The sequence below is a fragment of the Cyprinus carpio genome, chromosome B8 (assembly GCF_018340385.1).
Source record: "Cyprinus carpio isolate SPL01 chromosome B8, ASM1834038v1, whole genome shotgun sequence".
NCBI lineage: Eukaryota > Metazoa > Chordata > Actinopteri > Cypriniformes > Cyprinidae > Cyprinus > Cyprinus carpio.
Window position 1 is genome coordinate 8,800,560 of NC_056604.1, and position 15,034 is coordinate 8,815,593.

General features: G+C 37.1%; 1 protein-coding gene across 1 annotated transcript in view; it reads right to left on the reverse strand.

Moving 5' to 3' along the window:
- agbl4 (AGBL carboxypeptidase 4) overlaps positions 1–15,034 on the reverse strand; it is a 327,238-nt gene that overhangs the window by 310,790 nt on the left and 1,414 nt on the right. The window contains exon 2 of the mRNA XM_042729534.1: positions 14,388–14,510. Coding sequence (XP_042585468.1) covers positions 14,388–14,510 — 123 coding nt within the window. The remainder of the gene's footprint in view (positions 1–14,387; positions 14,511–15,034) is intronic.

Below are 15,034 nucleotides of genomic sequence, written 5' to 3' on the forward strand. Positions count from 1 at the left end.
GCTGTTTCTTCGGGCTTTGTCTTTTTGTTTTCATCATTCTCTAATACACTCCCTTGCTCTCTTTCATTATCTCTTCTTCTAGTTCCTGCTCTATATCCCTGGCCTGGCCATAAGAATAATCTTTCCTGTGGTGACTTGGAAGATAAAGACAGAAGAAGCTGAAGGGTCCTTGGTGAGCCTGTGGTGAAGAGAAGGTCAACAGTGCTGCTAAGAGGGGTTTGTTATCAGGGTGGTAGCATCCTATTGGGGAGGTGGCTGCCCTGTTTATTTACAGTTAATGCTCCCTGTTGGTGTGCGCTATAATGCCCGAGGCTGACTGGTCTGTAATGGGAGGTGTGCACCAAAAGAGGAGATAGGAACAAGAGAACCCTGAAATTAACAGCAACTCCAATAGGTCACCAACAAAAGAAGGGGAGTTTATTATGAGATGCATGACATATATGTGTGTGTGTGTGTGTGTGTGTGTGTGTGTGTGTGTGTGTGTGTGTGTGTGTGTGTGAGTGTGTGTGTGTGTGTGTGTGTGTGTGTGTGTGTGTGTTTTTGTGACATATCAGGACACAACTTTGTATAATGACATGGGGTATGACACAGGTATTACAAGGAGAGGGTGACTTATGAGGACATAACCCATGTCCCCATTTTTCAAAATGCTTATAAACCATACAGTATTAGTTTTTTTTGAGAAAGTAAAAATGCACAATATGACAAAGGTATTACAAGGAGAGGGTGAAGGGTTGGTGTAGGGCGATAGAATATACAGTTCGTACAGTATAAAAACCATTACGCCTATGGGATGTCCCCACTTTTCACAAAAACAAACGTGTGTGTGTGTGTGTGTGTGTGTGTGTGTGTGTGTGTGTGTGTGTGTGTGTGTGTGTGTGTGTGTGTGTGTGTGTGTGTGTGTCATATATTGTGTGTGTGTGTGTGTTTGTTTTTGTGTGTGTGTGTGTCTTGTTTTGACTGAAATGGAAAATATTTGTTAATTTAATTTGTAGTTTTTAAAATTGTTAATGGAACAAAAACTAAAATAGTGCTTTATTTACAAAAAAATAAATAAAATAAAAAACTGTACTGAACCATACTAGTAGTAGTAGTAGTAGTAGGAATAAAAGTAATAATAATAATAATAATAATAATAATAATAACAGTAATATTAATAGTAAATGTTGAAATTACCACACTCTAATAGGGCCCTATGAAATCTGTTTAATTTTTTCCTAAATTCCATTTTTATTTATTATTTATTTTCTCCACTCCTTTTAATTAATTAAATTAAAGTTTATTAATTATAAAGCCATTCTAATTAGTTAAAATCATGAAACTTATACAGTTTCACATCAATTTAATAAAATTACGTTTAGGGCCCTATAAAATGTTTTATTTTTTCTCACCATATTTTTTATTGTTACCAAATTCTGTTTTAGCATGTCTAATTATTTGAACGCATAAAACAACTTAATTTTTTCTTAAAGAAGCCTAATGATTTTTTTTCCCCTCAAAAATTCTGTATCTAAATTTTTATTGTTATCAAATCAAAGCATGAAACAATTTCATTTATCTTTTATTTACTGAAAATTAAGCAAACTTTTTTTGGCAAACAAAGGGGATTTACTATTAAAATTAAAACATGGAAGAAATGTTGTGTGATTATTCCTTTAAAAAATAATGTTTGTTTCATTTTAGTAGTAGTAGTAGGCTATGTACATTCTGCTGAACAATAGACTTCAAACCGGACTTTTATTTTGACGGGTTGCCATGAATACCTTTACAGTTCTGTGCATATGATATGATGCTTTTGCTCAAATCAAACGGTCAGTTGCTCATGAAGTGACTCTCAGAGCAGTTCTGGAGATGTTCTTCATGTGTCTTCGTCCTCATTTAGTGAGACGGCAGACGTTGGAATCACCACGAGCGTCACACGCGCTAAACTATGAATTCCGTTTTTATGAATGGATTCCGCGATTCCGTCCGCGTTTTCTGAAAACATAGGGACCTACAATTATACCAGTACAATGTATACTCTCACACTTTAACTGCTTCTATCCTTGAACACTTAATGATTATCTAATCAAAATGAAAGAGCAGCGCTGAGTCCAGGAGAACTAGGAGAACCGGTATCACACACAATCCGGACGCGTCGCGTTCAACTCCAGCAGCGGTCTAAAACAGTTTATTTATTCACCAAATGGACACAAGTTTACTTCAATAATGAACAATGAGGCATAGATAAGTTTGAAGTTCACTGTTTTAAAAATGGAGCAAACGGAAAGAGCGATCTATATTATAGCTCTATAAATGAAGCATACAGACTTTATTAGAGACACAGAAAGACAAACGTTTCGATGAAAATGCTCAATATACAATTTATTATGTACATTAACAATGATTCAGGTGAATATAATGTAATTTAACAGAAAACTATGTGAATGGCGCTCTGAGGCGCGGCACGATTTTCTGTCAGCTGCATTTAAATCCGGGACTGAAGTTTCTTGCTCTGTTCAGCGTGCAGTATCACGTGTCTAAACAAACAGCACGTGCTGTCAGTGATTTCAAACACTAGAGGCTGCTCTCACACTGTATTATGAAAACAGACCCTTCTCAGTTGCTCCAGCAACAAACGCAACCCGGAAAACTATCGGCATGGATTTTTGCCGATAACCGATTGTTCCAGCAATCAACTACCGGTGCCGATTAATCGCCAAAACTGATACATCAGTCAACCGCTAATATATACATATATATACATATATATATACATATATATATATATATATATATATATATATATATATATATATATATATATATGTGTGTGTGTGTGTGTGTGTGTGTGTGTGTGTGTGTGTGTGTGTGTGTGTGTGTGTGTGTGTGTGTGTGTGTGTGTGTGTGTGCGTGTGTAAAAATGGCTTTTTAAAATATTAATTGTAACTTGCCTTGTTTGAAAGTTATATCGCGTTCATTATCGCAGATGAATCGCCTTTGATAATGAACGCGATATTGCGTAGCTTGTCAGTGATCTACGGCTCTATCTATTAAATGCCGCTCCATTTGAAAGCAGGTGATGGCGAATTAGCGGTAATCAAGGAACCAGCTTCACTGACGAAATGCGCATGACAATCGCATGCGATCTATAGCCCAGAAATTAAAAACAGTTATTCCAAATTGGAATTATATTTCACAATATTACAGTTTTCACTGTTTGTGTGATTAAATAAACGCTGTCTTGGTGATATCACACAACAACCTTGGTCGTCAGATGTAGGCTTACATCCAAGCTTAATCAACTGATTGTGTTTCATCTGGACTGTGCCAGGGAATCGGTTGTGAAAAAAATAACACAACTCTCTAGCAATTCAGCAGTTAGCACTAAGGGGTTGGTATGCAGTGATAAACTCAGAGTTGAGTCCCATAGCAGTACCATGCAGTAACTAGTGCACATCTGGTCTGCGCTGTCGTGTTGTGCGGCAGTGTGATAAAACCACAGCTGAATCAATGGCGTGCAGCCACTGTGGACCAAGATGGCTGCAAAATGCCAGGAAGGCTTCTTGGCCATTCTGAGCTATAGACACAGAAATTTCTCAACGGGCAAAAGCTTTTCATAACAGGGAATTACATAAAGTGATGCTACTGTCAATGGCCTGATAGACTCGAATGGAAAGAAAAAGAACGGAGGGGTTCAACTGCAAGCTGTTCAGAAATCTTGGCAGAAAATCAGTGCTCCTTCTCACCTCCCTTTGCACAAGCACTCTAGAAAACTACACCCACTGCGGTGTAATTACTTAAGAGAATTAAGCAACAGTGCTCTAAATATATAGTAAAATAAAAAAATAAATAAATACAAAAGTTGAGAAGCTCACTGGGGGGAAAGGCACAATTTTCTGATTTCTGCAAGGCAGCAAAAACTATTTCAGCTACACTGCTAGCTTCATTCAAACAGTCAATGTTTGGGACTGACAACCATATTCACTAACAGGAGACACTGATTTGAGAAACTGTTTTGTTCATACACCAGCTTACATTTTATTTGAGCTACAGCTGTATGAACAAATAACATACGGCAAGCCCTTTTGTATTCCATGTATGATTTATGTATTTATTTAGGCATTGTCATGTCAGCGTCTAAGGATAATTTCCGGGTAAATAAATAAATACATATATACGTAGGTAAAAGTTCAAAATTAGTTTCAAGTTCTCAGTTAAAACATAAGCAATTTAACCAGATTTTAATCAGATAAACATACTGATTAAAATATTTGAAAGAAGATAAAGGAACAGACAAGCTGGATAAATAATTTACATTCAGAGAGATGCAATCTATATACAGCTTTTTTTTTTGACCGCACTTGAGATAAATGTGGTTAAGTGTCAATTGGTTTATAAATTACAGCTGTCACTTCGGTTTAATCAAACTGTGTGTCAATGGAACCATATTTAGCACTATAAATCTGGATTGACTACTGTATTTTGCTGCTGTGTGAATGTAGCCTATGAGGGATTCAATTTACATTCGATATTCATTCTGAATGTCTCTTATTTCAGGGTAAAAATAAAGCAGGGATGGTCATTTTGGCTGCATGGCAGGAGGCACTGGAATCAGCGGTGGCTGCCAAGAGCAAGGAAGCTTCTTGAACCCTCTTCAAAGGACAGATGCAAAGTTTTTGCTCTAATTAAGGGCGAAGTATTTGCACACTTAAAATGTTCCCGATTCAAAGACGGTGGGCGGTCTAGAATTGGTTTTCTGCTAGACGCTGGCCTTTTCAGACTATCTCAAAGATTCTTTTTGCGACAAAAATCTTCTCTGACACTCCTCACAGCCTACAGCAGCAGATGAAAGGCTATAGATTTTGCTATTAATGTTACCATCTACCACGCCAAATTTAGACTGAATAATATTCTTACATGATGAATATCACGTCCTTTACAGATCAATACCATTCACTCTGAATTAAAATGATATGCTGTGTTCACAGAGATATCACAGAGCAGAGAATGCAAACAAGAGGTGCTGTTAGTAAAACAGTAACTCTAGATGCACTACGGCACTTTGTGATTTTACGTAACACTGAAGTGTTTGAATACAATCTCAGCAGAGAGCAACAATCAGAGCTTTTATCTTTGTAGGGGGGAATGTGCTCAAATGATGAAGAATAACAGTCAACAAGTTTGAAGACGGCACACAGGAAGCAGTTTTCTGCTGGCAAAACATTCGTTATATATACTCGAGTAGTACTGTACATGCATGCGAAACGTTACAGATTTCAGCAGTGGCAAAACCTGACAAACAGGTTTTGGTTCAGTCTCAAGAAGCTGTCGGAATCCAAACAGATGGTATTTCTATTCAAACTCCTCTCTGTTCTTATGCATCGGTTTACAAACATACCCAGAGCATACAAATGTGTGATATCAAACGCAACCTGACACATCAATGAACTTCATCTCCAAGAAAATGTTTTAAATAAATCAGCAATATAAACAGAGGGAGTGTAAAATAAGAAAAAGGAAAAACACAGAGCGCTAAAGCTTTACAAATCTCCAGCGTTTTCCCAAACTGCATGTCCTTGCCTAGAATGAGGAATGACATGTCCGCCTAGCGCCTGTGTTTATGGCATCAGGAGAGCTGCTGAGGAAATGGATTACTCCATCATCGTGTAGCAGCGTGTTCATGCGGCAACGTATCGCCACACGGCTCTGTGTGTAGTCATTTTCACCTGCGAGACCCTCTCTATTCCCTGCTCGCTGCGCTGTTTCCAAACTTTGCTTTTGAATGCACAAAAATGGCATGTTTTTGATCAAGAGCTTTAGTAGAAAACAATGGCCCGACATGCAGCCGCGAGTCCTTGAAACGTTAAATACAAAAGATATATTTAAACAAAACCCGAACTGAGAAAACAAGTTTAAATGACTTTACTACACAAAGTGGAACGGAGCAAATGGTGATACTGACTCGATCACTTGACCTAGTATATTAAACACTCTCTACACAAGTGGCGGCTTAGAGATCGGGTTAAAGAGCTCATTGAGAAAAACACACACATACGGCATGACCCCGCGAAGACAGTCAGGAAAGCCGCCATTTGTTGGAGGCTCTCCTAATAGGGGTCAGCGTCCGGCTAAAACGGCACAGATTCCATTTGCTTTAAAGAAGAGGCATTTGTGCTCTGCGTTAACCTTCTGCTAATAACTGTAAAATAGAAAACGCTGAGCCTGTGAGTGTTATGCTAGTCTTCATACCGCCCATTATAATGTGCTGGTGAGAGCATGTGAAGGGTGCTAATTGAAGTATGTGTCACGTTCGCAAGTAAAACACATGGCAGGAATTCGTTTCTAAACTGAGTGGCTGAAAGTGGGAACGTGTTGTACGGTTTGAAAACTGGTTCCCTGTTGTGTCTAATTTGATAGCACTGAACCAATTTAACATTCAGTAACGGAACATCTTTTGTGTTCTTCTGGAGGAAATATGGCAAAGAGGACATGTGTTAGCAATCACAATACTTCAATGGAGAACAAACAGAAAAATGATTGGTCATTAACCACAAGGTAAGACTTGCTGGATTCAGAGAAAATTATGCTTGTGTTTTGCCATGATACGATAAGAGTTTGGCTCATTTGACTGGTTTTGAAGCAGTTTTCTGAATTTTGATGCACCCCAGTGAACTAAACCTAGCGTCAGCAACACCTAGAGCATGGATTCCATTCCTGAGGAACACATGAATATGTACATGCATACCTTGGATACTTGGATACCAAATACATAAATGTGGGTGAAATTAAATTTGTGGACCAACTAAATAGAACAAATGATAAAAATTGTCAAAATTAAAGGGAAAATGATTCACACTACAAATTGTGCATATTTTATACATTAGAATAGGTATAAAGAAAGGTCGCCAAAGCATGCAAAAGTGCACAAGGCACTAAAACACATTTTGACAATTCACAGAGCAATATACCAGAGGAAATACCTCAAAGAACACGTCAATAAAATATGCGCAACCACACGTGCACTCCATGACATTCCCATGCAGGTATCTCAACAGCCATCAATAGCCTAAGAGCTGATGTTTCATTCCAGATCTCTCCAGGCTGCAGGGCTCTGATCAAACACAACCAAGGCTGATGGTGGGAATGTCAGACAGGATTATCACCTGTTTCATTTGCTTGTGCACATTTGAGATATCTGCTCGCCCAGCTCGTTCCACAGAGCGGACATACACTCTATAACCGAGCACTCTAGGGGTAGGTAAATATTACAGCATGACTGTGCGCAGACCACTGTGCACTTCTGCTCTGAGAAGCAGTTGCTATGCCGGCAGGAAGAGTGAGGACCAATTCAAATTATAGTTCAGCTATGCAGTTCATCTTTGTGCATGAGACTGTAGGATGTGGTATAGACATGCAAAGTTCAGTGTGCAAATACAACTGCTTGTTCTTTCATGTTAACTTACGTTGGAAAACACAGGTCTAAGGGTCCAAATAATGTTAAAAATGAGAGACACAGGCCAGCGAAAAAACAAACATGCTTGGTTTTTTTTTTTTCAAAATTCAGTAAGATTTAACACCACTGAAACAAACTTTACATACTTCTGACATTATCAAGGCCACAAAGACAATGAAAAATACTACTGACAAATAACTTTACAGTTTAGCAATCAATATCAAATCCTCAAGTACAATCCTATATGGTTATTTCTGCCACGGAATAGAAAAATAAAAAAGGTAATTGTGATATTTTATCTCACAATTTTGGCTTTACATCTCCCAGTTCTGAGTTTATTTTATTTGATTGATTGATTAATTTGATCGGTTGATTGTGCCAGAAATAACTTCCATGGTCCTACACTTAAATATGTTTAACTCAGAAACATACATAGTAAATTGCAGAAGCTTAATGGTTTGCAATTGTTGTTTCATGTAATTTTTTACAACAATCTAGTGGATAGAAAAAGAAAAATACTATTTTGTGACAGAAAATAAACTGTTCAGACCAATTTGTGAAATAACTGTAAATTTTATAGCTGTTTGGCTTTGTGCATTGACTGAGTGATATATGAGTAAAGGGCCACAATGAGTAAGGATGTGTTACAGTAAAACTAAAGAAGCGAGGCTGTTAACCTTGTGGTTTAGGAGGGGAAGAGCGTGAAACCCCTTCCACACATGGTTTCTGAGTGCAAGGATATTTTCTTCAGGGTCAGAGCTGTATAACACCACAGGCCTGAGTATCAGTTAGTGGAATGAAAGAGATAAAGCTACGAAATTGTCAAAGGACAAGCAGGCCAGCTTCAACTAGAAAGATGGAGGACAAAAACGCTTGATAAAAACAATAAATCAGAAACCTGCTCTGGGTTCTTCTCAGAAAACAGCCCAAATCAATTCAATCCTCCTTAAAACCTCAAGAAAAAAATAGAGAGAAAACCATAAGACACTGGACAGTGATGTAGCCTTCTTAGTAGGAGCATGACTCTTCTGCTAAACACCAAGGCATTTACAAGCAAAACTTTCATCTTCTAAGCGCTAAGCACAAAATCTGTGACTAATATCTCTTCCACTTGTCTTTTTATGCTTGCCCATGTTGTTATGTTTTGTTGAGGACAGGAATACATCTATAGTAGCCTAATATCGGTGTAAGTACCCTTCATCCTCCCTGTAAGCCCTTCTGTCTCCTGCAGGCACTTGTGCTGAGCATAAAGCCTGATTGTTAGAATGTTTCCACTTCTTTAATCAATGGGGATCTGACTGTCTTAATTCAGGGTACATCTGAAGTATATAAATATCTGCTGGCAAGCCTGGCTGCTTTTTATCCCCTTTGCCTCCTTTTTTCTCTCCCTTCATCCCCCTCTTGTATTTCTGGGGTGTAAAATGTAATCATTCATCCACTAGATGCACTCTGCAAGAGTGACATGAAGCATGAGGACTTTTGACGGAAGACAAAAACAGACAGAGAAACTCTACAGAACGGGGGGGTGGGGGGGGCAAAACAATTAAAGCCCCATCAGCGGAGAGATTTTTCCCTACTGTTTATCCTCATTAGCAAACGTGCGGCTGAGGCCTTGTCCCCTCTCCTAACACATTTCTTTTGTTCGCTGAATCGAAGGAGTTTTTCATCTATTATGATTACAATGGATAATTTAAAATCTCCAGTGCAAATCCGTTAAATGCTTAGGGGGTACCGCACATCTCGGATTATCATTGGTGGATACGTTATATTCTGCCCTTGGTAGGAATCGAATCATTATGTAGACACACATACACATATATGCACTTGTGTAGACGCGCACACACCTTCTTCCTCTGCCTCTAGCTGTCACCAGATTTAATCAGCAGCTACAGTCAATAAGTTTTATCACTCAAAACCTCTGATAAGCATCAGCATGTGGAGAATTTTTTTTGACATAATTTGCCCCCAGAATGAATTAGGAAACTGATGTGAGAACATCTACACGAAGGAAAGAGAGGGTGTGAGGTAATAAATGACGTGCACTTCAAAAGATTTCTTCAAAATGCAAAAAGGTTTACAATAAATGTACTTTTATTCTTGATTCTAGCATGCTAAATTTGAATGCTTTTATCCAGAGGCCATAGACTAATGAAAAACTATCAATCCTCTCAATGTCTGTTATCATAAAAAAGTAAATTAAAAAAGTCAGCTACTCCAAAAGAAAAAAAAAGACATAAACAAATGTTTCTGAACTAAAACAAAACTAGATCAGTTTATTAAAAACCTCAGATAATATCACAAGATTAAAGTGCTAATTATAACCATTAAAGCTCTTTTAAATTCAAGAATCTATGGAATTTACATAATGCGGCAAACGTAAGTATATCTATAGAGCCATCAATACCATTTTAATGACGCCTTCAGGAAATATTCATTATGTTTTTTACTATCAAACTGTGCATAATGGGGGTTATTTTAATAAGTGTGCAAAAAAAAAAAAAAAAAAAGATACAGAGACACAGAAGTGAGAGAGAAACCTGTAGGCTCAAATGCCTAAGAAAAGATATACCACTGACCTAATCTGCATATGGCTGACAAGAAAATGAGTTACATCTCATCTAAATGTAAATTAAGTGTTTTATGCCTTCAGTAAACAGTTTACGTATCCATGGTCTGTTTTAATTAACCAATTAGAATTTATTACCCGGATACTAAGATAAGAGACATTTTTCTGACTTTTTTATTCATGACAGCTGTCTAAAGGGAAAAAGAAACAAGAAACAAAATTTCTGGCAGAGAAAAGGAACTTGAGTGATATATTGGCTTTATACGTAAAACACATTTGCCCCCTAGTCCCATAGATGGTATGATCCTGGATTGAAAGCTTGTACGTAACAGCCACAGTGTATACATCAGTTTTGGGGAAGCTACTCTAAAACTGTTGCTTAACAAGCTACAAACTAACCATAATTTGCAGTAGTTACTGTAAGCTACACTCATGCTTAGCAATAACTGTAATTAGATACAATACAAGATACAAACATAAAGCAGTTACATAAAGTACACAAAAGCTTTTTTTTTTTTTTCTATTAAAAATAAAAAATATAACCGTCTATGTAATTTACAACAAATTAGAGGTGGCACAAAAACAGTAAAATGAATGACTGATCAATCTCTCCTATCAGGCACCTGACAGATACTTGTGCTGTTTAAAGCATTCGAGATGTGTTTTCCTAAATGCAGAACTTACATGTCACAGTTGTATCCTTATCTGTAAATTTTAAAAAGTCAAAGAATTAGGCCTATTTCCATTATGCATACAGGCTAGTCCTGAAAGCCAGCAGGTCTCTGCAAACTTCCCAGGCTTCACTGAATAAGTGTAATGTGTACATGTGCGTCAAACAGACAGAACAATACAATAGCATTAATACATTTTGCTAAAATATTTCTTGTTAGAGATTAAACATAGGTTTAAAATTCTACATGAACACAAGTAATTTTATTTTTATGAGAACAGTAACAGTAAAGGGACTTAAAGGGAGTTAATGGATGTAAATGTACAGTAATATACTTATGTTCAGATGAGTGGGCAATCCTCATACCAGTTAACATTTAGTCTGTGCTTTTGTTTTTATTACCATTTTTAATTTAGTGATTTTAACTTTCGCTAAAAATGTTAGGCAAGCAGATTTTTTTTAAAGAACTGAATGTTTATATTTAACCCCAGAATGAATAACAAAGCCTACATAATTATATTCACCATACTTGCTTTTATAGTATTAACATTGCATAGGACACATTTGGGCAGGAGGTAGAAAAACATTTTTAAATTTATAATGAATTAAATTAAGTTTTTTTATTATTATTATTATTAAAATTATTGCATTTTAATATTTACTAATAATCTGATTTTTATCAGATTAATCAAACAAATAATAAAAGATTAATCAACTATCAAAATAATCATTAACATGAACTTCCTAAACAAAGGTTTCCATAGAGCTAAATTTACTAGAATAACTAAAACTTTCACCAATTTAAAAACAGATGAACTAAAAAAGTCATGCAACTAAAAAAAAATCTGTTAAGTTAGTAGCATCACTAGCTTTAGTTAGTTAATCAGCCAACACTAGTATATACTGTATATAAACTGAAACTGCTAATACTGGCTGCACAGCCATTTATTTTGCAAAAAAGTTAAACTTTTTTCTCAAAATCTGAGCAAGTGATATCTAATGCATCTATGCTATTATTTTCATTTTTTATGAGCCATCCGAGGGGATATTTTATCCTCTGACTGTGTATTAAATATCATTTTCATTTCCAAGGTGCTGACTTTCACCGTAACAAAGGAGAGGCTGCGAACGGTGAAAAGTTATCACTTGCTGACAGGTGGCTTTCTGACAAATGAGCCCACATCGCCACAAACCTTTACATTTCCACATCTTTTTCAACATAAAGAGAAGAGCGTTTGATTAATGACTGAATGTGCCTAACTCCGGAAACTTTGCTGAACTATTGCGTCTTAAGTCCTTCAATTGACACGAGGGCTTCAGCTCTCAAAGGCACTTACGTCAAAAGCCCCAATTGTTGTCAAGGAAGTGTCGCTTCCCTTTTGTCAGTGTGTAAGTGGTTAATATCATTTCACTGCAGTTGTTGCTTTGCTGAAACAGCAACAGGACATTAATTTGACATTAGCGCTGTAACATCAATTCCTCTCCATTTTCCAACTTGGATAATGCGTTTACTGGAAGCAGATTAATATCTATTCCATAAATCATTCAGAGAATTTGCCGAGCCAGAGACATGGGGGTAATGTCATATATGTTAGCTGATCCTGGTCTTGCGGCTGGATGTTCATTAATCAGTGCCTCGGGGTCCTCGGGGCAGTCAGAGGGGAAAACAGAGAAACTTATAAAACGTCCTAATTATTTATTTATATTGACTTTGGCTCTGTAACTTATGTTAATATTCCATGTCCTTTTATTGCCGCAAAACAAAACATCCACTCACAAACATGGCTACAGTCAACATCCTTACGAGGAACGTCATTATTTTGATAACAGTAATAAACATCTCTATGATGACAGATGGCTCAACTGCTGAAGCAGGATGTGAACAGTGTTTATTATTAGTTCTTCTGGTAGAGTTGCTCAGAATCATATTGATCTATCAAGTTACGCTGGAATTGATTTGAAATGGTCAGTCTTACATTTGAGACACTGGCTCCATAACCAACTGTTTTCTTTCATCTTAACATTCAACCCAAACTCACAAGCAACTACCTGATAATACCAGAAAGACTCACTATTACAGAATATTTCCAAGACCAAAAATCTATATAAAAAAACCTCCCCACAGGGAGTCTAGCCACAGGCGAGCTCTTTCCCCGCAGAGGGGTGAATTGGTTGGCTGTCAAGAATATGAAAGCTGAGTCTCATCTGCTGGAGACCCTGAACCTAATCTCCCAGCAAAGAATGATATTGTGCCTGTTCCAGCCATACTGATTCACTGTCAATCTGGCCCAAAGCTGCTCTCAGCTGCCCACTTGACCTTGTCACTGCAAAAGCACTTTATTTTCATTACATCACTGCTCATTCAGACCGGCAAAAGTGCCAAACAAAGGCCATTTAGTCAAAGCATGCTACAAAATATCATAACTTGCTTTAATTACAGTTTTCAGTGAGTAGACCGACAGATAGAGCAGTCACTTTCAATTGAAACGCTTCAATTTTTACCCCCTCCATTTAAAAGGGAGATAATTATCCATTAAAAGCCCTGCTCACACGGACAAAAGTCTCTCTCAGGCTGTGCTGCCATATGCTAAAATAGTATGGTTAAACAAAAGACACTGCCAATGATTTTCATGCAAACATGTTTGATGACAGAGATCTACTGCTCTTCTGGGAATTCAAGGGTGTATCACATTTGTAGAGGTATAGATGGTTATTCTAGCTGTTCAGCGTATACATCCTTCTAAATCTTTAATTAACTGCCATGTTAACATATTGCTCAATTAAGGTGCTTTTTAATTGATATTCTGTTTATACACTAGATAAATTAGATCATGAACATGTCAGCATTACACGCTTAATATGTTTGTACTCATGAAATTCAGCACAAGATTATAATGGCAACTTAGTGTTTGTAAATTGCTTAAAAAATATTGGGTGCACATTCCTTTACCTTTTTAAACAATGAATATTAAAAGTGGATTTGATCATACCCAAAACATAGGTTGATCACTTCATAATGTGTAAATTCTGCTGTGCTTTCAACACTGTTTTAGTCATTTAGACACTGTTTTAGTCATGGGGAAGTCGTGGCCTAGTGGTTAGAGAGTTTGACTCCTAACCCTATGGTTGTGGGTTCGAGTCTCGGGCCGGCAATACCACGACTGAGGTGCCCTTGAGCAAGCCCGAACCCCCAACTGCTCCCCGGGCGCCACAGCATAAATGGCTGCCCACTGCTCCGGGTGTGTGTTCATGGTGTGTGTGTGTTCACTGCTGTGTGTGTGCACTTTGGATGGAGCAACAATTCTGAGTATGGGTCTCCATACTTGGCTGTATGTCACGTCACTTTCACTTTCATTTCAACTTCAATAATCTCAGTCAACAATGTAAGTTTCTGCCTGTTTGTCTAAATAATGGAAGATGAGCTGAGTGCCAAGAAAAAAATGCTAAGAATGAGTTTTACTTTTTGCAAATCCATCCTGTGCTAATGGTGCAGTAATTGCACTACCATTAAACAGCTCTGGGTCAGCTCAGTGTTTTTTTTTTTTCATTATTATACTTATTCAGCAAAGATGCATTAAATTGATCAAAAGTGTCAGTAAAGACATTTATAATGTTACAGCAGATTTTTATTTCAAATAAATGCTGTTCTTGAACAGTAGAGTTCACATAACAGCATGAAAAGGGGGCTAAAAAATACAAATACTCAGATATCTCACCACTCTCAAAGCAGGCATCGAAGATGATATGACCTTTCTTGGGAGGTCCAGTGTATCCTGGAGGGGTGACCATCAGTTTGTTCACATTCCCCACCAAAGCATCCTCTCCCCCCGCTTCATTATCTGCCACAAAAATTTCAGAAATACATATAGGTGGTGACAAAAACATAAAGGAAATTAATATTTCAGCAATGATAAACTGCCTGTTGCTGACTTCAAAATTAATTGGCAATAGTTATACAATATTCCTCTAACACAGCAATTAAAACCTGACAACCAAACAGGGTTGTGGTCTGTGTGCATGACAGAAAAAAAAAGTTCAGTCTGAATCTGAATAATTTTTACACAAACATGAGTTGAAATAGGACAACAGAAACAAAACCTAAAAATAATAAATGTGAAACAATTAAAGAAATGGTCCAAAAAATTCTTATGCAGAATGACAGCACTTACAGTAGACACCATTCACTTCAAATTGTATGAGAATTTTTTTTTTTTTTTATTAAATTGAAGTGAGAGTTAAAGTTAATGGTGACTAAAGCATCCATTCTGCCGAATATGAAGTTAATTTAGGGTGAACTAACAATTTAAGAAGTGAATATCCAAAAGACAGACCAATTTTATAATTTAGTATAAAATTAGTGTAA